The following is a 23,516-nucleotide window of genomic DNA, read 5'->3' as shown; positions in this document are numbered from 1 at the left end:
TCCAATGCTCTAACCACGAGGCTACCTTTCGGTTACTAGTCCAATGCTCTAACCACGAGGCTACCTGCTGGTTACCAGTCCAATGCTCTAACCACTAGGCTACCTGCTGGTTACTAGTCCAATGCTCTAACCACGAGGCTACCTGCTGGTTACCAGTCCAATGCTCTAACCACTAGGCTACCTGCTGGTTACCAGTCCAATGCTCTAACCACTAGGCTACCTGCTGGTTACCAGTCCAATGCTCTAACCACTAGGCTACCTGCTGGTTACCAGTCCAATGCTCTAACCACGAGGCTACCTGCTGGTTACCAGTCCAATGCTCTAACCACGAGGCTACCTGCTGGTTACTAGTCCAATGCTCTAACCACTAGGCTACCTGCTGGTCACTAGTCCAATGCTCTAACCACTAGGCTACCTGCTGGTTACTAGTTCAATGCTCTAACCACGAGGCTACCTGCTGGTCACTAGTCCAATGCTCTAACCACTAGGCTACCTGCTGGTTACTAGTTCAATGCTCTAACCACGAGGCTACCTGCTGGTTACTAGTCCAATGCTCTAACCACTAGGCTACCTGCTGGTTACTAGTCCAATGCTCTAACCACTAGGCTACCTGCTGGTTACTAGTCCAATGCTCTAACCACTAGGCTACCTGCTGGTTACTAGTCCAATGCTCTAACCACTAGGCTACCTGCTGGTTACTAGTCCAATGCTCTAACCACTAGGCTACCTGCTGGTTACTAGTCCAATGCTCTAACCACTAGGCTACCTGCTGGTTACTAGTCCAATGCTCTAACCACTAGGCTACCTGCTGGTTACTAGTCCAATGCTCTAACCACTAGGCTACCTGCCACCCCACCTGACGGGTGACGAAGAAGACAGGTTGATTTGAATGTCTTTTTTTATTTAACCTTTATTTAACTAGGCAAGTCAGTTAAGAAAAAAAACTGCCTACACCAGCCGAAACCGGACGACGCTGGGACAATTGTGCGCCGACCTATGGGACTCCCAATCACGGCCAGTTGTGATACATCATGGATATGAACCAGGGTGTCTGTAGTGAGTGACGCCTCAGCACTGAGATGTAGTGACTTAGACCGCTGTGCCACTCGGTATCCCACTTGATAGCCACATGGACACTACAGCAGACAATAAGTATAGCTGAAGTAACTCATATTGATCCATAGATTACCACTGATATCATATGGTATTTAATAAGCTAACAATCCCTTCACTAATACATGTAATATTCCCAGATGAGGGACAACCACACAGGGAGTGTCTGATTCCATAACTTTATTGGATTTTCTATCAACCGTAAGCTGTTCATACAGTGTGTGCGTGTGTTAGCCTTCGGTTTTATTAACCTTCATTGTGGAATGCAATCTGTGGGCGTTGGTGTCGTGTTACAGCATCAGTCTGTTGGCTTATCCTCGTCTGTCTGTCCATCCGTCTGTCAGTAGTGGGTCATTCAGCCTCCCAGACAGACGTCAGACTATGGCCTTGCGTAATTGAACTCTTAACAATAATTCTTATGAAAACTTTAAAACAACAGTGAGTCTGATGTTCTGCTGTTTGTCACGGCTCCATGTAGCTCCGTCTGCTCACACTGGTGGGGCATCAAACAGGTGAGACACGTAGAGAGATCAACAACACTAAGTTAAACAGTGATTCTATGCTTTATGTGGTCTTTGTAATGTTCTCTTTCCTGTACTCCCTCGTCTTCTGTAAGCTCAGTATAGCCACAGTACAGTAGTTGAGATTTTCCCAGATTGCTTGTATGCAACATGTTTGTGTGTGAGTACAGTTTGTAACCCTGACGGTGATAATGGAAGGCCGTTTTATGTGTGTTCTCCTCAGACACTGGGAGGCCATTAAGAGGTGGGATGAAGCCATCCAGATGACTCCAGACAACCCTCTACTGTATGAGATGAAGTCCCAGGTACATTACAATACTACCGCTCTCAGCCACTTATCCTCCTCCTCCTGCTGCTCTCCCTCCTCCTCTTGCCCCTTCTAAGCCTCTACTGTACGAGATGAAGTACATTACATGACGTACATTACAGTACTGCAGGTCTCAGACACTTAACCTGCTTTCCTTCCTTCTCTCCAGTCCTCAGACCACAGCCAACATGTTAGGGCCAGGTACGTCCACTTGGGACCGGGTTAGGGTACGTCCACTTGGGACCGGGTTAGGGTACGTCCACTTGGGACCGGGTTAGGGTACGTCCACTTGGGACCGGGTTAGGGTACGTCCACTTGGGACCGGGTTAGGGTACGTCCACTTGGGACCGGGTTAGGGTACGTCCACTTGGGACCGGGTTAGGGTACGTCCACTTGGGACCGGGTTAGGTACGTCCACTTGGGACCGGGTTAGGTACGTCCACTTGGGACCGGGTTAGGGTACGTCCACTTGGGACCGGGTTAGGGTACGTCCACTTGGGACCGGGTTAGGGTACGTCCACTTGGGACCGGGATAGGGTACGTCCACTTGGGACCGGGATAGGGTACGTCCACTTGGGACCGGGATAGGGTACGTCCACTTGGGACCGGGTTAGGGTACGTCCACTTGGGACCGGGTTAGGGTACGCCCACTTGGGACCGGGTTAGGTACGTCCACTTGGGACCGGGTTAGGGTACGTCCACTTGGGACCGGGTTAGGTACGTCCACTTGGGACCGGGTTAGGGTACGTCCACTTGGGACCGGGTTAGGGTACGTCCACTTGGGACCGGGTTAGGGTACGTCCACTTGGGACCGGGTTAGGGTACGTCCACTTGGGACCGGGTTAGGGTACGTCCACTTGGGACCGGGTTAGGGTACGGCCACTTGGGACCGGGTAGGGTACGTCCACTTGGGGCCAGATACAGTGTCTGTCTCTGCTACACACAGAACATTTTGTTTTGTATGATCCCTTTTTTCTCTTTCTTGTTCTCTGTGCTGGTACAGTACAAATATAGTGTGTCTTTCAAAGATTTCAAAGTGAATCTCTTCATACAGGGATAGTAAGTAGAGGATAGACATGGTTTGTTCTAGATGGTCAAAGATTGTGTGTGTCTCAATGTGTGTGCAGTGTGCATGTTGACGTGTTCATGATCCCATGTCATCAGGATGTTCTCACCTAACCCTCTCCCGGCTGGAAAAGATCCAACCTGGGCTCCACTGGGACTATCAGTGTGGGAACCATCTCATTTTGTGGGCAGTGTGCACATAGCCTGTCTTGTCTTGAGAAGGCAGGCCTCTCTCAATAGCAAGGCCATGCTCACTGAGTCTACATTAGTCAAAGCTTTCCTTGTGTCAGTCACAGTGGTCAGGTATTCTGCCACTGTGTACTCTCTGTTTAGGGCCAAACAGCATTCCAGTTTGCTCAGTTTTGGGGTTAATTCTTTCCAATGTGTCAGGGAATTATCTTTTTGTTTTCTCATGATTTGGCTGGGTCTTTCTCCCTATCTTCCTTCTTCCCTCCCTCCCCTGACACTCAGGTGTCAATGAGATTAGGCTAGCTAGCCAACAGAGGGGGGGGATCATAGAGCAGAGCAGTTGGCTATCCCTGACTGTGATCTATACCACGTCACACCACGTGTCCCCACACTTCTCCAATGGTATCTGTACCACAATTAACTTTCTCCTTATATATAGCCTTAACCTTTCCAAGCAGCATTTTCCCTCCCCACTTTTAATGGCTGACATTATCAACCATGATATGAAATCTGAGAAGAATTGAATTACGTGTCCTCATTTAGCCAAGTTCTCAAATACTCTACTGTATTTTGGGCTGCTAAGTAACTTTATTGGTCATGTTTTAGAAGGGACACATGAAAAGGGGTCACAAACACGCAGAACTCTATGTTCTGTAGCAGGGGAGACATTTCCCTCTCTCATTAACTATATTCTGATGTGTTTCATTACACAGTTTTAACACTGTCTGACCGGTGCAATAAAAATATCTGTCCCCATTAGTCCAGTCTCTATCAGTTGGGCGTTCTCCACATGCTGCACGACGAGCTCCAAGGAGTCTCTTATCAGACGTTACACAGCTCTCTCAGCGCCAGAAGACTGAGACAGATACAACTCAGACATTTGCCATTCACTTTCTCATATCACCTTCCTCCCTTTAACTCAATTAGCCTCTCTATGACATGCACTGTCCTCTTTGTGTCTGTCCATCACACTCTCCTTTGAATGCCTAGTCCTTCTGTGTTCGTCACTTTCTCCTTTGAGCGTTTTGATTGGCGTGAGATCCCATTGCAGCTCAGTCATCACTGATGTCTTTCTGTAAAGCTGCATGAGGCATGAATGTTGAGGACTAACTTTATTGTCCGTTGAATATAATGTTTACCCTAGAATAACAGTCAAAAACAGAATATGAGAGCGAGGGGTGTTTCAAAGACTGTTTGTTATTTCCCCACACATTTCAACATATATCATCTCTGATAAACCACATGTATTATTCTCATGTCTTAAACAATAACTTCTTGAGTCACCTTTCTCTCTTGGTTAAACAAAAGCAGTGTCTCAGTATGCTGGTTCCGTCCTCTCTACCTCAGTACAGCACAGTGCTGAGGTAGCTCCTGTGGTCTGCAGTCCAGAGACCGATGATTAGCAGTATATCACTAAAGGTCCCTGTGTATCATGGCCTTGAACCTCCCAGTACTCTATCCTCATTGTAATGTAATAGCAGGTTATTTACCAGGATCCTGCCCCTAGTTTGTCTGGCATTGCTAATTATAATACATAACGTAGACAATAAGACTGCACTATAACGTCACGACCAGCACATTTTCCACGTCAGAGGATGACTGGCTTCACATGCATAGTGATCAGTCCTCTGGTGCCGGGTGCTGTGATCTAATTTCCTACTGACTGCTGAATTGACAAACAGTCCTCAGTTATCTCTGTCACTGATGCTGGGATGGTGGAGGAGTGTGACTGGCTTATAAGTGACGTTAACCATCCTCACCATTTTGTGAGTTACTCTGTGTTGCCTGTGTCACCATATCTGTTTATTTATCTGTTGATAAAGTTGTATAGAATGGTCCTTTATTATATTTTTATTCAGGATGCAAATGTGACTTTTCCCCTAATCCCAGAGACGACACGCATACATTTTAATTCCGTGATGGTGCAAAATATGACCCTTTATGCAGAGTCTGTTTGACCCTTGCCCTCTGACCCTTGACCTCTGCAGGTGCTGACCATTCTGCAGGAGGTGTTCCCAGCAGTGCAGGCAGCAGAGATGGCTGTGAAGCTTCGCCCCCTGTGGTGGGAGGGCTGGCAGACACTAGGCCGTGCCCAGCTCAGTCTGGGTGAGGTGGAACTGGTCAGTTTTACCACCTACACATTTTTCACACTGTCGTGCCAACCCTAAACAAACTGTGCTGTCTCGGATATTTTCTTTTCACATGGTCCTGTTGAGCACAGTTCCAGCAACTTTGGAGGATGTGTAATCAGGCCAGCTTGGTACAGCTTGGTTGGCTCTGCTAGGATTGGCTCTGCGAGGTTTGGCTCTCTAGTGTGAAAAGCAGGTAACCTAACTTGTGATCCATGAACAGAAAAACTAAGATTTTAGTGCATAATGCATTTCTCCCTCTGACATCACTACAAGGTTAGCAGGTGGCAGAGTTGTACGTGTCTCACATGTTACTGTATGGAGGTGAGACTGTTAGGAACTGAGACTGTAGGGAAGGGGCCCTAGCTTGTCTGTCATCCCCACAGACACTAAAATGTCAGTCATTACCCTGAGCTCTTATTTTTAACTTTTCCCTGTCTCGCTGGGATAAAGTTGCTCTTCTTCTAAAGCACACCCAAGTTCCTGGGGCATGGAAGATCACTTAAGGTGTCCCACAGTGCACGCCTGAACCTGTATGAAACCTGGCAGGATCACAGTTGGACTGCTGCTCTGCCTCTTAGACAGGAGAGAAAAAACACCTAGCTGAACTGAGAACCCCTATGGCTAATGGCCCTGTGTGTACATCTCTAATGTCCCAGGGCAACTTAACTGTCAGAAGTTTACCCAAAACAACAATGGGAAGTGTTGAAAGTTACCTGAGCTACACCCCGCCAAATATATACACGCTTACATATATAATGGAGAGGAGAAAATGCCAGTCTATTTTTAGAGGGCCTTGTTCAGTCTCGTTTCAGGACGTTGTGTGCATCGACATGTTTGAGTAGCGCCCTGTTTGCACAAAGACGGGCGCAGTGATCTCTGGCTTCACATACACATGTCTCTCTCTCTCTCTCTCTCTCCCTCTATCCTCTCTCTGTCCATTTCTCTCTCTTGCTCTGTCCATTTCTCTCTCTCTCTCTGTCCATTTCTCTCTCTCTCTCTGTCCATTTCTCTCTTGGTCACTTGTTTATTTCTTGTTCACTGTTCTCTCTGTCCATTTCTCACTATTTTCAATCTCCTGTTTTCTCTTGTTCTGTTTCTCCCTCGCTCTGTACTTCCTCCTATGTATCTTTCTTTCTCTATGTATTTACCTAGTGCCCTGATTGACTCTGAATGGAATATGTGCTATTATAATAAAACTTCACATTTTTATATGTAGTGTGTGACAAAAGTAGGCTATCAGATGTAAGGGGCGGTTTTGTCATTTGGTTGGGGGGTCGTTGTTGAAATGAGAGAAAGAAGGAGCACAGAAGACCTAATTCCATCTTTGAAAGATCTGTGCTTTTGAAAGAACTGTGTGAATACAAACCATTTATCCTATGAGTCTTGACTTGCCAGAGTTCATTTGTCAAAACCTTTTTTTTCTTGACAGTTTCGCTTGACTTAGCCTTTATAGTAGTTTTGTTTGCATACTTGTTCCAGTTGGGCACACCAAACCAGTCCATTTCAGGAATGTTGGCCTAATAAGAGCTGAGGTCTCCTTTAAGACTGCTATTTGAGGAGATTAGAGAGACAGAAAGTTGTTTAAGTCCCATCCTTTTAACATAGAGATACAGGCCATAATAGTCCAGGTGTGATTGCCGAGTCCTGTAATGGTGGCTAGTACAATCTCTTCACCATTCTGTCAATCATATTGTGTTCTCATTTGGACCCTGAGAAGAATAAGAGGAGGTAGAGAGAGAGAAAGCAGGAGAGGGAGAGACCAGGAGAAAGAGTGTGCAGGAGAGATGGCGATTGAGAGCGGGCAAGAGGATGCATCTTCACCACCCATGGGATAAGGAGTGTACAACTAAATAATCAGGGCCTGGAGTTTTCCCTGGTAGCTAGAAAAAGATCCTGGCACTACCCATAGTATTAGTAATAAATAATCAGGGCCTGGAGTTTTCCCTGGTAGCTAGAAGAAGATCCTGGCACTACCCATAGTATTAGTAATAAATAATCAGGGCCTGGAGTTTTCCCTGGTAGCTAGAAAAAGATCCTGGCATTACCCATAGTATTAGTAATAAATAATCATATATTGAATGTGTAATGTGCTTTTCGTTGAAAAATAATGTCGAAGCGCTACAGTTAGTGAGTTAAAATAATTAATAACAAGAGACATAAACAAATAAGGACTCAACTAGACCGGCCCATTGACACAAAGAACACTGCTGACGCTACAAGGCCAACAAGGAACACAGCAATAACTAACAGAAGGCCTTCCCAAAGAGGATGTTTTTTAGGCCAATTTTAAAGGAGCCCAGAGTCTGTGGTGCCTTCAGGTGGTCCGGGCGTGCGTCCCAGAGGGGGTGGAGCCCAATCCCCCCATGGAGCGGAGCTTGGTCCGGGCGTGCGTCCCAGAGGGGGTGGAGCCCAATCCCCCCCATGGAGCGGAGCTTGGTCCGGGCGTGCGTCCCAGAGGGGGGGGTGGAGCGAGCCCAATCCCCCCCATGGAGCAGAGCTTGGTCCGGGTGTGTGTCCCAGGGGGGGGGTGGAGCGAGCCCAATCCCCCCCATGGAGCGGAGCTTGGTCCGGGTGTGTGTCCCAGAGGGGGGGTGGAGCGAGCCCAATCCCCCCCATGGAGCAGAGCTTGGTCCGGGTGTGTGTCCCAGGGGGGGGGGGGTGGAGCGAGCCCAATCCCCCCCATGGAGCGGCACATGGTCCGGGCGGACGTGGAGGAGCTGGCTATTGCTCGACCCAAGGTTGCGGGCAGGGTAAAGGGATAAGAGCAATTATCTGATTATGAGATTTATTATCTAACAATCTTATTTCCCAAGGGGATAAATAAAGTTGTATATCTTATTAATCTACTGATGTGTAAACACTGATGCTGATCAGTGCCTTTAGGTTAGAATGAGGGGGATGAGGTTATTCTTGGTCATTACTGAACCTGCATCAGCCCCATCTTAGAATGAATCACCTAACAAAAGCTTGAGTCATTTGAGTTTGGTCTGTCTGAGATACTTTGTTATTCATTTAAGCTCTGACAGAGATAGCTGGAAGCTTCTAATGGTATTCAACTGATTTCGGTCACAATCAGATGTAATTTGCGAACTCAACAATTATCATGAAAAGTACTTAGTGTGAGATTAAAGATTAAATTCATAATTCCACCGGCAGGGCAATGGTTTGAATTATTAGCCCATTAGAATGTGAAGTATGATTTGCCCTCCTCCAGAGTTAGACAATTATGTGTAAATCTATGTACTTATGACTGGTTGAGTTGAGTTGAGTTTAAGTTTATTTTTACGGGGACAGTGCACATTAATCAACGTTTCAGTAAAAGTGCCGGTTTTAGCCAGCCGGCTAATTTTCAACCGCAGTCCCTGGGCAGGTTATTAAAAACAATTACAATATAGACAATAGCAACATAGAACAAGCAATCAGGTGAATGATGGATGAAGGCTGTAGTAATGATGCGGTGAATCTCTCTATAAATTAAACTAATGTGACAGGAATGAGGTTTTGTTGTAGCTGACATTCTGAAGAGAGACGAGAGCTACCGCTTCACATTGTTGCTAGTCTCACGCTTCCTCACATCAAATTAGAGGAATTATTATGCAGAAACGGCAGACCTGCATGCGGATCCTTTTGAACGTATTTCTTCCGAAACATAGGGATCCTAGGAAACGTATCTATTACGACTTTAACTGTTCACCCTTTACAGATGGTGGGACTGAAAAGAGAGTGCTATAGATTCTTTGACGTCCTTTGGCTTTTAGATGTACAGCATTTTTGACATGATTGCTGTAGACCATCTAGTAGAGTGATCTTTGATTGTAATATGAACGAACCGTCAACATATGACATTCTCTGTAGCATTGGAGTTGTGTTCTGGTTCTTCTCAGCAGGCATATTGTGACCAACAACACCCACTACTCCTTTTAGTCTCAGAGCAGATCTAAATTAAATCAATTGAATACATTTGTGTCTGATTTCAAAACAAAGCCCTGAATGTTTTCCGGATAATAGTATAAAAAAGCACAAACCACCCCGTTTGAAAACATAAATGTACATTAGAGACCTTCCCTTAACTTTGTTCATTTCCATGATTCCTATTTCAAGACAATTGCACCCCATTCCCAGTGAAAGGGTCTGATTACCATACACTAGCAATGTTCATAGAAACAGGACCCCTGGGGACAACCATAACACGACAGTTGTTTTTACTCATCAAGCTACTCCAATGGTCATATCACGTCAATGCTTTGGTATTTTATTAGGATCCCCACTAGGCTGTTGTGAAAGCAGCAGCTACTCTTCCTGGGTTCAACATAAAACATGCCATTGTACAGAACACCAATAGGCAAGAATAGCTCAAGGACAGAACTACACAACATCTATACACCTTTCCTTTCAAAGCCTTAGATCTTCCCCAATAAATATTTGTCCTTAATACCAGTCATTTGTGTTAATCTTAAATCAATAAAAAGATGTTAACAGAAAGGAAAATAGCACAAAGTTCTTCATCTTGTCAACAGGCGGTGAGGTCCTTCCAGGTAGCGGTCCACCTGTGTCCGTCAGAGCGCCCCCTCTGGTCGGATGACCTGGCGTGGGCGCGGCAGCTGCTGCAGCAGAGACGGACGGCCCAGAACCAGACCCAGCGGGAGGAGGAGGCCCAACGGGATGTCCTGAACCCTCCAGAGCTCCAGCAGGACTACGACTTTGAGTCAGACGAGGTGGTGGTGGCCTGCGCTGCCGTAGCCGAGAGACAGAGACGCTATGAGGAACTGAAGAGGACAGTAGTGGTTGTCGACGCTGAGGGGAATTCTAGGGAGGTACCTGTGGAGGAGGCGGGGTCAGGGGACACACCCTCTTCATCACAGGATCAGTTGGTCAAAGCACGGGGACTATGATCGGTCTCTAAGGACTTATGGGCTAGAATGGATCTTATGGACTGAAATGGGTCTTTTTGTTTGTTTTTGTTGTTTTGAGTCTTTAGTCTTATGCATGTCATTATGGTTTTCTGCTTTAGTCTACAACAGACTGTGGGTGATAGAGGTAGATTTAATCAAATAGATTTTTGTTTTAGTGTGTTATGTTTTCACTATTTATCAATGCTCTCATATTACTGCCATTTAAAAGACTGAATTTGAGCGTAGCCAAAAATAATTATCATCATCATTTGGCACTCGAGGTCAATTGTCATTCATGTTGATTAATCCTCCTCCTGAAAAGAGGATCCTGTTGTGTTTTGGAATATGTCTGTCAGTCCCATTTCTGAGACGCATTCATTACCCCAGACACAGATTGAACCTAGTCCTGGACTAAAAAGCTTTTCACTGGAGACTCTCTATTGAGCTTGCTTTTCCATCCAGGACCAGACTTACTCTGTGTCTGGGAAACTGAGTCCTTTCAAATGTCCAAGAGAACATTCGGAACGTCTTTGTCAGATGACCGGAAAATATCTCTCTGGAAAACTCCTCTCACTTGAGTCTATCAGTCAAGCTGTTATTAAAAAAGTTTTCGAATTGCAGTTTCATGCAACATAAAGTCGCAGTTGGAAGTGCTATTTCATAATGACTAACGGACTGGTCTTATCGGTTGGGAAACTCAGAGAAATAAACCCCACAGAGAAATAATATTGCATGATTATTCCCAGAATTCCAGCTGAGTGTTAGGATTTGTGTGTCATATGACCCTCCATAGGGGACAGGTGAGCTGCTAAAACAATATATCCACCTTGGCCCTGAAATCTAGCAGCTGGATAGCGCTGAAAGCTCTGTGCAGTCAGCCTGGACTGGCCATGCTGAAAAGCCTAGAAGCTTGAACAGTCATTGAATTTGAATGGCATCTTCTAATAGCAAGATTGTTTTCATGGGACACTCAAGGGGTTTTGTATGACTAAAACAGGCTATCAGATTTAGGGGTTTATTATTGGCGATATTAAAGAGAGGCGCTGTGAAAGAGGAGACAGGTTTTTGAGAGGATTCATGTATCCTCCTCGTCTTTATTAAAATCATATTAAGACCATTTCGTCATCGGTATCTCTCAAATATATTTCCTAGTAGTACAGTGTTAAAAGGAGTTTTCTGACAGAGGGAACTGGCCTCGTTCTAGAACATGAACGTCCGGGGATGCTTTAGGATTTAAATAGGGCATTACACGTCAGGAACATTTTGTCAATCGAAATCATTAGACAATTAATTGTTATTGGTAAAGAACTACAAACAGTGCCTATATCATTGTAACTGGCATTTGGTAGGATATGTGTTTTGGTCATCATCACTACGATGGAAGTAGGCAAAAAAGCAGCAACTATGGGTAAAAGCAGACCTGGTTCTCTCAACAAGTCAACCACACTGAGGGTACGTGTTGTGTTTACAGTGCAAACATCTGGTGATGTTGCCAAAGCCATTCAAATCATTTAAACACCTGGCACAAAAATTCTCAAAACAAGTCTGCAGCATAAGATTGTGGTAGCGTCTCAAAATGGGGCCTGAATGTGTTGGTAACAATAATTCATTTTATACGACTGAGTTCATTCACTGGTAATGTGGGGGACGATAGGAGCTGTAAACAAATAGTGGGAGAGGGAACAACTGTTTAGACCATGAGAATGCTCATGTATAATGTGAGTTATATTGATGTTTCTATAACTGACCCAGCTGATGTAGTAATACTTTGTTCTGTAAATAATGAGAAAATGGATCCGTTTTACCTGTAATGTGTCAATTGAAAATAAATCAATTGGTTACAAGTAACATTACAAATTGAATTGGCCTTTTATTTGCTATATGCTATATTTTCACTATTGTATTCACTCCCCCAGCATAAGTCACGGAAAAGATTGAACAAAACTTGCTATGCTACAAATATGAACTAGTGGATGTACAGTACAAAAGCCTGTTATACATCATTTAAAGTGTAAATAATTTGCCACCCTCACATGTTTTGTCATAAAGATGCTGTAGTTGAGAAATTACATTTCTTTATAATTGATTAGAGGCATATTAACTGTAAAACATCTGAAAATGCTGCTTCCTTCTGAAATAAAATGCAGCAAAGCATATGCAGCCAACTTAAACCAGTCTTTACGACTGACCTGATGAACCACATTAGGATGAAGGATGGTGACTGCTATTGATCAATGATCTGTAGCCTCCGTCAGATCAATCCTGTAATCAGTATTTATGTTTATTTTTAGTGACATCAGTGGGCTGGACTGATTGATCACTTATTTGTTTAGAGGCTTTGATCAGGTAGTCAGGTTACCAGGTCAGGTTGGCTGCATGTGTTTTCCTGTGGCCTGCTTACGACCTTCCCCATCGAGCTCTGCTTATGCAAATACTGCTTATTGATAATAATGTCAGTCAAAGTTGTTGTGAGTTTAGGTCATCAGTAAAAGGCTGGTTCGAGTTGATTGTATTTTGCACAGTCCAATATGACCCTCCTTTACCATCAAGCCCTGAGGGAGTTTCTCTACATCAGAAGGAGTGTGGACAGGACTTGAAACATGGAGGTGTCGAGGGGCAGCCAGAGTTTCAATCTAGCGTACTTCTCATGGCCATATAGTAGCTTGATGCAATGTTTGGTTAGCCTAGTAGTAATGAGATGTCAGTCAAATTTGTCGTGAGGGGGTGCAATCATAGGAGTGCAATATCGTAATGTTGCTCTCGGTGTCTGAACAGATAGACTTGTGTGAGCTGGTTCATTTTAAACTTTGAAATCCTTAATTTAATATTTTAAACTTAGAAACATACTGTATCTCTTTTCTTTAGCCACATTAAAAGCAAACCATCCAAAAGCACATTTCAGTTCACTGATATCATTTAATTGGGGGAAAGTAATGCCATGCACCTATAAAGTGTCATTTGAACAAAAGACAACAGCAATGTAAATCCCCTTTGTTATTTCAACCATACAAGCTGTAGGATCTTTAATTTGATCACTCTTATGCGCCGCAGGAAATGCATAGAATCTTTGTGATTTACATCAATTCACTGAACACGCACACTAACACATGGTTATATTAATAATATTCCACTTTTCATGTAGCCTCATTTTGACCAACTAATAGCCTAACCATCGATTAGGCAACATTATGGACTAAACGTCCAAATCCTGTTGCTGCAGGATTATTTTGCTGCGACAATACAGGTCAAATGAAGATCCTATCTGTACAAGCTCAGTACAAGTAACAGAGTGAAATGCATGGAATTATATGCTCAATAGTCTTGCTGGATTTTTATACTTCATCTTCCCCACAACAATTATTGTCCTTCATTACCAGTCATTTGTGTTAATCTTAAATCAATAAAAAGATGTTAACAGAAAGGAAAATAGCACAAAGGTCTTCCTCCTGTCAACAGGCGGTGAGGTCCTTCCAGGTAGCGGTCCACCTGTGTCCGTCAGAGCGCCCCCTCCGGTCGGATGACCTGGCGTGGGCTCGGCGGCTGCTACAGCAGAGACTGACGGCCCAGAACCAGACCCAGCGGGAGGAGGAGGCCCAACGGGATGTCCTGAACCCTCCAGAGCTCCAGCAGGACAACAACTTTGAGTCAAACGAGGTGGTGGCCTGCGCTGCCTTAGCTGAGAGACAGAGACGCTATGAGGAACTGAAGAGGACAGTCGTGGTTGTCGACGCTGAGGGGAATTCTAGGGAGGTACCTGTGGAGGAGGCGGGGTCAGGGGACACACCCTCTTCATCACAGGATCAGTTGGTCAAAGCACAGGGACTATGATATGTCTCTAAGGATTTATGGACTAGAATGGATCTTATGGACTAGAATGGATCTTATGGACTAGAATGGGTCTTTTGTTTGTTTTTGTTGTTTTGAGTCTTTTGCATGGGATTATATGCTCAATAGTTTTGCTGTATTTTTATACTTCAGGCATTGTTTTGAAACTGCCAAGTCAACCAATATGATACAATTGTTTGCAAATTTTGAAATATAACATACAATTTCAATCAATTTTGTAGCAATTTGACATGGATACAAACTAGCTAAACCTTCTCACAGAGAAGAAACATGTATTTTTTCTTTCTGAAATAAATTGATGTTATGGGACACAATTCACATTGTAGCCTCAGGATTATACAGTGTATCACAACAATTGTATTGGTGGAGGCCAGTGGTAAGTAGTGATCCTCGCTATCTGGGATTGTTGGGATGTCCCTACCCCTTTGTGTTTCAAATGTTTCAAATGTTACGGTCATGATTAGGTAAATGTTCTGGTTTAGTTAGGGTTTAGGGGGTGGGGACGTCCCAAGGATCTCAGATAGCACTATGATAGCATGGTAGCATTTAGTGCCTTTCAGTGGGTTTGAGTTTTTGAAAAGTTCAATGAAATCTCCTTATTGTCTTTATAAAGGTGAAATTACATTTTATGTTCATTACTGATGTGTGTGCTGGTATATGTATATTATATTGGTATTCTTGTAATAAGAATGTGACATATATAATAGATCCAATATATGATCTATGTAAATAGATCCAATCTCATACAATCCACATTGGCACCATGTGACATTTTGACTGAACCCTAAACATGACATCATGCTTCAGCTAGGAGCTTATTTGCTTCATGTAGTTGTTTTTATAAGAGTACAAACATGACACAGGGAAACATTTTCCTTATGAGTTTAACCCTTCAGAAGTCCCAACCTTTTAGGCTATTAGACGTCCTTTTTCCCATCTGTGACTTTTCTGTGTTATCCGCCACTCTAGCTAAGTTTGTGTCCGTCAGATGCATTTCTCCTGTAAGTTCAGTGTCTCGTCTGTAAACGTCACATGTAGAGTCTTGTCTTTTCTGACCGATGGCACCCTGTTCAGAGGTGAAGGATCAACTGTCCCATCTGTCCTCATTGATATACTGGGGCCTAAAGTGCCCTTTTTGGAATCATTTTGCATCCCCTTCCCCCCTGGTGTCTGTTGGTCCTGTAGCAGGGAGCACTCCACAGCCGGGGGGCTGGGTCTTCCCTCTCCCCCTGTCCCTGTCCCTCTAGACCCCCCCCCGGTCCCCTCCGGCAAATAAAGAAACGTCTGTGAAGTACTGATGACCTCCCTCAGCTCGCGGGACACCAGCGACGGCGAATCCCGGGATACGATGGACGAATTCGGATGACCTTCACCTCCGCAGCGAAATTGACCCCTGACCCCTGAGCCCCGCCCCCGGCAGCCCATACGGCAGAACAGACACTTGATCTTCTCCACCAGCTTCAGCAGGACAGTCTTCCTCAGCAGGATGTAGATCCAGGGATCCAGGATAGGGTTGATGGAGGCAATGCGGATGGCGTGGAGATCTGGGTTCTTCTCCAGGGGAGTTGAATGGGCGTCGAACGCAACCATAGACAGCTGGTTCACAAACACCCGCAGCTGAGGGAGGAAAGAAGGGATAGGGACAGGGTTGGAAGGTTATTGGTTATTCAGTGTATTTTTGAGGATGGTGTACCTTTAAAGCTTCAATATGTGTGTTCAATAGGATTCCCATATTCAATCCTGTTGTACAATCCTAATTGAATCCTATTGAAGTAGCTTTCCAACCTGCTTATATCTGCACACGTGAATATCATTAGCCTAAACCTACATAGCAGTTATTTGTTATAATTATTGTTGCGCAAGAAAAACCTACATAAATACATGACAAACTATCATGGTTGCTATGAAAGCAAAGCTATTTGACTATGGCGTTGTGCGTGTTGGCATAAGATGAGCATGGCATGGGCAGTAGAGCGTACTGTAGCTAGCAGCACTAGTATCTGCCCGGTAGACAGTGGCACAGAAGCCTGGGCAGAGAGCTAATGAAAACACAACCCCACCCCCAGGTTAATCATCAATCATATGAATGTCTCTGGCTATTGGCTATCACCAAGGTCCAATCAACAACCTATCTCAGACAACGTCAAAGTAAGTGAAGTGAAATAACTGTCAGGCACATGGTTAGTTATGACTATATGATAAGATAAGATTATATGGGTGACTCCCTGGGGTTGTTCCTGGAAAATACAGTTGGAGAGAGAACACTGGTACACTGATTATAGAACAGCAGTCTTCTTCAAATATAAATGTCTGCCTCTCAGTTCATGTTTTTGAAGCTTGCAGGATGAACTGTCTAGTGACTCTGTCCTTAGCTCTCAGTCAAAGCATGGGGACGACATTTAGAACTCAATATCTCATTATAGACTACAGGTTCTTCTTCAGACTTTAAGCCCTCAGTTCATCTTTTCAGTGTTTTTGAAGCTTGCCGGATGAAATGTACTGTCTCCAGTGGGTATGTCTTTACATGTAACTAACTCTCAAATGTGGCATGGGGACGGTTTATAGAACACTATATATCATTGATCTTTTTCAGTGCCTTGCTGTTAATTTGTTCATTTTCTCTGTGGAGTGTTTTTGAGCTTGCAGGATGTACTGTCTCTAGTCACTGTCCTTACAGTATCCTCTTGTAACTACCATGCAGTGCATGGGAACAGGATGGCTTATAGGACTCTGTACAGAGGACAGAGCTCAGTGGAAATGTTTGACACTGGCCGAGCTGCAGACGGACAGGTTTTTGCTCTTACTATGTCCGTATGTCCAGTTGATCTTGTCTCCATGGGAGAGCTTTTAACTAATAAACTCCATATATGTTTCCCTGTATAACAAGTATACACAGACAGAATAATCCACTGATGACATCTGGGGCCAGTTGAACCAGTTGGACGTGACAATCAGGGATATCGTTTAAGATTGATGTCGAAATTGGACATCTATCCATGTCTTGAGGATGACGCGAAATGCCTCCAAACCCGTCCATATAGGGGAACAGTGAGCGCTATTACCATCAAGAAGGATTAAAGGGGTCATCCACACCCAGAAATAAAATCCTGACAATTTGGTGAAAGCCTATGTTCTAACAGTAGGTAAAATAACAATTTTCACCCATGATTTAACTTCTAAGTGGTTCGCTTGTGAAAATCAGGAAATTGTGTTGGAACGTGTCATAGATACATAATTCTAGTCACTGGAGATAACACACGATCACATTTCATAACGCTTTTAAAACAATTACCTGCACTCCAAATCAGCCAATATATGGTATAGGCATACTGTCTAGAACACGTCCATCCGTATATATCGTCATGACTAAGTATCGATTTCGCTGATATGTGCTCATGCTAAACAGTGCACCTAATTATTCAACTAGGTTTCTACTTCAAGTACCATGTTGCAATGTGCCATGTCTATGGGAAACAAATTTTACAGAATTAATGGAGAAACGCCCCACCCAACTGACTGTCGACCCATGGCATTCACGCTGTCATACTGCGTCACGTGGTTGCTAAGCTAATCATCACGTGGTTGCTAAGCTAATCATCACGTGGTTTTCCATCTCCTCAAAATGATCTCTGTGGAAAAGCAACACAACTCAGAAACGTTGTTTTTAGCTCAGTAGCAGAGACGAACTGCAAGTTGAACTCAGTGAGATAGACTCCAAAATTGACAGTGCAATTTGTTTAAGTGATTTTACATCTATTTAGCTACTTCACATGCTGATATTGACTTTGGTATTATTGTGTTTAGCTATGTTTTCTAGCTAGCTACTTAGCTAGCCAGCCAGCCAGCCCAGAGAGAGAGAAAGAGAGAGAACATTGCATTGTGAGTTTTGTAGTAAAAGATTTTGCATGTTTCTACAAACCTTGTTGTAACAACAAAATGAAACATTTGTTCACAAAAAATATTGTTTTCACATATTAGTGTTGTTTAACACTGTTAATAATAAGAATTAGTGGTTTTGGGTGGATTATACCTTTAAGGTTTTACTAGGGCATTTTGGATGGTTGTGGACACTGTTTTTTTTGTTTTAGTTTTAAAACCTTATCCAAAACCTTAACCCTTACCTTAACCAAGTGTCTAAACTTAACCCTTAAAACCCTCTTCGATGTAAAGTCCCCTGTTTTGTGGACCTACGTGGTTCTGGTACCGGTTCTGACCGTCATTTTCACGTTTAAATCGATATGTGGACACCATAGATCGAACTGGCTGGCATTGAGCGGTAGCCCTGATTCTCATGGACACAGTATTTTCTGCCTGTGTAAAGCAGGATGTGAAATCTGACACCACTTGACGCTGGGATATCCCGCCTACCATTTAATTCGCTCATCCAACAATCCCTACATCACAGCCACTAACAATACATATGCCTGGAATCCTTACATCGTAACATATGCCTGGAATCCTTACATCGTAACACAGCAGGAGAGTGGTTTTATCGCTATAGCACATTGAGATCCTTTTATAGCCAATAATCTAAAATAATGAATAGATTTGAAACAAAAAACACTTTCTGTTTGTTATAGATCAACGTGATTAATATGAAATGGAAGGTGAGTTCCTAACGAGTTCAGGAAGCCAAGCTAGAGTTCAGGAAGCCAAGCTAGAGTTCAGGAAGCCAAGCTAGAGCTCTGTGAGACATTCGCAGTGATGGGGGCAGACATTTTGATTGAGAGAGACATTTCGAAAATATGCACATTTTCTCTAACATTAAACATACAAATATGTATTTTACAGTTATAAGGAAGGTTAATTCTTATAGTTAGTTGCTTTATAAATTGATTATACTATATTTTGAAAAAATACAACTAATTCCAAGCCTCATTCTTAACATTTAAAAAAAATATATATATTATTTTTTACCCTTTCTTGAAGTATGCAGCATTACTAGTTATTGTTTATGGTCCTCTCATAATAAATAATTATTTTGGGGGATTACGTAGATTACATTTTCAATTACATTTGGTTACATTTAAGATGTTTGGAATTTGACATTTGGAGAAATGGAACAATACAGGACCAACAAAACCCTTTGAAAATGTACGTTTGGAGACACTTCTACGTTTGACATTTGGAGAACGTGGATGAATGTCTATTTCTGCAGTGAGACTGTGAGAGCTTGTTGGTCATTTTTTAAATTGATCTTAAGGTTGGTCATAGCTACGTCTGACTTTGTGATCACAATTTACACCTGTTGCACGTCATCCAACCATTATAATAAATGTAAAGCAATATAGGTGTGTGTGGTCAACTAGATGATCATTTTAGCACCATTTTCATTAGGACAGTGCCATCGCGCAGCTTTGAGACCAACATGGGGACTCATCTGGATAAATACATCAGATTTTTGTTTTTACTAAATCTCTATCTACTACTATTTTCTATAAGTATCATGATGAAAATAGTCCCCATTTAACACCCTACAGTGCTATTCAAAGTCGGGGAACTGCAGTGCCACATTTTTTGGAACCAAGAATTAAGAGAACAGATGATCGTATGGGACAATATACAAACATGTTAAGAATGGTAATTGGAAGAAAAAAAATATTGAGCAAATGTATTTATTGGTTGTCTTAATTTTGATAAGAGCTATTCAAATGTTATGAATTGAATGTCATTTAACCAATTTTAAGGTTCCCACTTTTCACAGACATCAATTCAAGGTCTATTCCACATTGGTTCAACGTAATTTGTGGAAACCATGTTGACTCAACCATATGCCCAGTGGGTTGTGTCATTTGATTTTGGGTGGGTTCGCTAGAAATTCTAGAGAAAAAAATGGTGTCCCCAGAAATTCTGGCCCCCCAAAAATGGGGTCCCTAGTTAAAATGTGGAATATCACCACTACCTTACGCACTTCCCACATAGAAGGGCTTACGCCTAGGTGGTGCAACGGTATACTTCTTAGGTCCATTTGCATTTCTCAAGGTGGTTAGAGGTGTGGTTATGCACGTACCCACACGCGGGTGCACACACGCACGTACACGCACAAAAAGCATGTATTAGCCTGTCTTTCTTATATTTGTGCTAAATCAGCCCATAGAGGGCTGAAGTATTTGCATAGCCTACCTGTTATATATTCTCTAATAGTAGATCTTATTAACCCAAGGGCTTCTCTTTCTTATAGTCAGTCCTTCTCTTTTTGGTGACTGGCTTCTAAAGAGAAAAGTAACAACAACAAACATCAGATGGTGGAATGAGCTTCCCCCTGAGGCAGAGTCCCTGCCAATCTAAAAAAAAAAAAGCGCTGACTTTGCGGATAACTTCTTTATTGAGAGAAAATGTTCTATTGTGATATGTGGTTGTCTCACCTAGCTATCCGAATGCACTAACTGTAAGTCACTCTGGATAAGAGTGTCTGCTAAATGACTCAAATTGAAATGGAGAAGGTAGATGAATAGATAAATTATATTTATTTGTTCTTATTTTTCTCAAAGTAAGGAAATATTTATAACGCAAGTGTGCCAGAAATTGACCGAGTTAATATTCTGAATAGGCCTAACAACACCTCAGCAGACAACCGGCTGAACAATAACAGCAATAACACAATAATTAAGCCTATTCAATTCCTTTATTAGATTGGGAGGGCATTTAGGATCTCATTTTGGGCATATTCCCTCCAATTATCAATGCGTATGCTGATGCGTAAAGGTGTTACAACAAATAATGACGTCACACAAACCAGAAACGCACTGTGCTTTGCATTAAGGTTTGCATTTATTAGACAACCCATACTTGTGTCGTGTCTTTTAATTGCACGGTACCAGGTTATCCATTCCTGCACAGTTCGCACACACAACGAGAGATACAAAAGTGAGACCAAAATGTTTGCGCAACTTCAAATCAATCTAAATATTGCAATAGTTATTCGGCAAGGCGTCAAATCACTTACCACTAAAGGTATGGAGCAGATGAGAACCACCACGGAGGTAGCGATGAGCAGAATGACCATCTGGATCTCTGCGCCGGCCATGCGTTGGAAGCTCCGTCTGCGCCTGAGGACAGCTATGCGACCTCCCTGTTCCGTACCCAGCGATGTCCTGCGGATGAACCGCTTGTGCATCATAATCAGCGCCCCGCACACCAGCACGTTGCATATGACCGTGGTGAGGATGAGGAAAGAGCTCACCCCGGCATACATATAGGAGAAGGCGGCGTGCGTGGAGTCGTTAGTCCGCCAGTCGATGAAGCACCAGGTCTCTGGGAACTGCTTTTTCACCTTACCGAGCCCCATGGCAGGCAGCGCGCAGAACAGCACGTTGGAGATGTAGATTCCCGCAAGCGTCAACGCAGCAAGTCTTTGGTCCACGTAATGGTTGTAGAAATATGCATGATTTATGGCCAAGTATCTCTCTATGGACATGGCACAGATAATGCTGAGGCCGACCAGAAAGAAGAAGAGAAGGATGAAGCCGGAGTACTGACACAGTGACTCTCCTCCCGGCCACTTCCCTTGCACACGGGTGGCGATTGTGACGGGGCTGGCCAGCAGCGTGCCCAAAAGGTCGGTCACTGCAAGCCCGCACACCAGCGTGTAGAAGGTGGTCTCCTTCTGTTCTTTCCGAGACTTTCGGAGCACCACGATGGCGATGACATTCCCCACCACTCCTAAAATAAACATAATCACCGGAATAGTGGGCTCTCGGGGCCCATCTTTTATCGTGCCGTTATTCATACCTGTCACAATTCTCTCACAATTTATTTGTGGAATTAAATAGTCACTTCTTCACCAGTGTCCTCCTCTCCCAATCCGTTTGCATGTGGTTACCCTTTCCGTAGGTGCGCGCTCTCCAAGTCGTTCAATAACACGCAAAACCATACTTCCCCAATTTCCATTATTTTAACTAACCGTTACACACTTGAATAACAGCTCAAACGAATGTCTCCGTGTTTGAATGTACATGCTCCTCTCTTTAGTTAGTCACAAACTTTAGTTTATTTTTACAATCCGAAGTGTTTCTGTCCCAGACGTGCTGCACACCGCGAGGCCCACATAGACATTGACAAGGGAAGTTTTTGCTGGGAGCTTGTGTTCAACTCCTCCTTCGTCTTCGCTGCCCTCACTGTGCGTTTGAATTAGAAGCTTCAGACTGTGGTGTAGCCTAGCACCCTATGCAATGCAGCAGACGTCTCTACGTCAGAAATGTATTTGAAACCAGGAAACCACACCATGCGTATTTTTCCCCCGTCTACAGGTGACTTCAAATAGGCATAATGACTAAGTGTTAGCACTATTTCATTTAGGGGTTATTTTCTGACATTATTGCATTCCAACCATTGATCTTGATTACACAGGAGCCCATTCTTATACAATGGAGCAGTTTTATAAAATGGTTCTTGTTCCTCTTATTTGCATTGCGCACACCCATAATAAATCATGTTATAAATGCCTGCAACATTTGCAGTTTCCATGTGAGTTATTAGAGGTAGGCCATAGAGTAAAAAAATAAACGTGTTTTAAGTTACCCTTGACATGCCACTCCTGAACTGTAAAAGGAGTAAGAATGTGAATGCATGAAGCGGGTCAGATAAAATCATAAGTCCTCCAATGGGATCTTAGCCTTCACTATCTGTTTATTAGCTTATTATTTTTAATATATAACATCAGCTATAAGATGATGAACTGACTCTGACTTGGTACTTAATGTTGAAAGTTATGTCTGAAAACAAGAGTGGAAGAGTTAATGCGCAATAATTGTCCCATGACGAAAAACACGGTGTTTAATTGAGGTTCATGATTTCGATCGTCCATCACGGCCCGAGGAACCTCAGTTTTTATGATGGATGGATAAAGGTGCGGGTAATTGTGTGTGTATAACCTGTAACCGCTCCGTTCTATCACCTGCTCATGTAACAGTATAACTTTAGACCGTCCCCTCGCCCATACCCGGGCGCGAACCAGGGACCCTCTGCACACATCAACAACAGTCACCCACGAAGCATCGTTTACCCATCGTTCCACAAAAGCCGCGGCCCTTCCAGCGCAAGTTAGCGCACCACCGCTAACTAAGCTAGCGTTTCACATCCGTTACACTCATCACCTGCTCTATCAGCACCAGAGAACAGAACACCCGGAAATCTGCTTCAAATGTACACCATTTTTTATCCAGCTAATTATTTGCAACACAGACTGTAACTGGAATTCTATAATCCTGTAAACGTTCAGATACTCGCTCTGTTGATTTTGTTAATACGTTTTTGTCTGACAGGTTAAAGGGGAGTGAAGGGGGAGAGGGAGAGAGAAACTTAATCCCCCCTTCGCTTAGCCACTTCAGTTGCGCCTTCACGAGCACCTCCGCCATTTGTACAAGTGTCCAAAAGCAGAGGGAATATTTGTATTTTGATTTATTATGGATCGCCATTAGCTGCTGCCAAAGCAGCAGGAACTCTTCCTGAG

The 23,516-nt window shown here is 43.5% G+C and overlaps 2 protein-coding genes across 4 annotated transcripts in view; one reads left to right on the top strand and one right to left on the bottom strand.

The window, feature by feature from the left end:
- Positions 1 to 12,067, top strand: part of LOC115120677 (tetratricopeptide repeat protein 33-like) — a 45,373-nt gene extending 33,306 nt beyond the window's left edge. For all 3 annotated transcript variants that reach the window (XM_029649636.2, XM_029649652.2, XM_029649644.2), the window contains exons 3-5: positions 1,858 to 1,939; positions 5,184 to 5,315; positions 9,845 to 12,067. In XM_029649636.2, the coding sequence (XP_029505496.2) occupies positions 1,858 to 1,939; positions 5,184 to 5,315; positions 9,845 to 10,219 (589 nt within the window). In that variant the 3' untranslated portion in view covers positions 10,220 to 12,067. The remainder of the gene's footprint in view (positions 1 to 1,857; positions 1,940 to 5,183; positions 5,316 to 9,844) is intronic.
- Positions 12,068 to 13,115: 1,048 nt separating this feature from the next.
- On the bottom strand, positions 13,116 to 22,203 carry LOC115120670 (prostaglandin E2 receptor EP4 subtype-like). Its single transcript, XM_029649626.2, has 2 exons — positions 21,012 to 22,203; positions 13,116 to 15,682 (listed from the first exon to the last, which is right to left on the bottom strand). Exons 1-2 carry the CDS (start codon positions 21,792 to 21,794, stop codon positions 15,050 to 15,052), a joined length of 1,416 nt encoding a protein of 471 aa, XP_029505486.1. The 5' UTR covers positions 21,795 to 22,203; the 3' UTR covers positions 13,116 to 15,049.
- Positions 22,204 to 23,516: the final 1,313 nt, after the last annotated feature.

Source organism: Oncorhynchus nerka, linkage group LG4 (assembly GCF_034236695.1).
Source record: "Oncorhynchus nerka isolate Pitt River linkage group LG4, Oner_Uvic_2.0, whole genome shotgun sequence".
NCBI lineage: Eukaryota > Metazoa > Chordata > Actinopteri > Salmoniformes > Salmonidae > Oncorhynchus > Oncorhynchus nerka.
Note: the sequence above shows the minus strand (reverse complement) of the source record. Positions and strands in the feature narration are given on the sequence as shown.

Coding starts and splice junctions, on each gene's coding strand:
- LOC115120670 (XM_029649626.2), bottom strand. CDS start 21,794: ATGAATAACGGCACGATAAAAGATGGGCCCCGAGAGCCCACTATTCCG. Junction 15,683..21,011: donor TCTGCTCCATACCTTTAGTG/GTAAGTGATTTG, acceptor TTCCTCCCTCAG/CTGCGGGTGTTTGTGAACCA.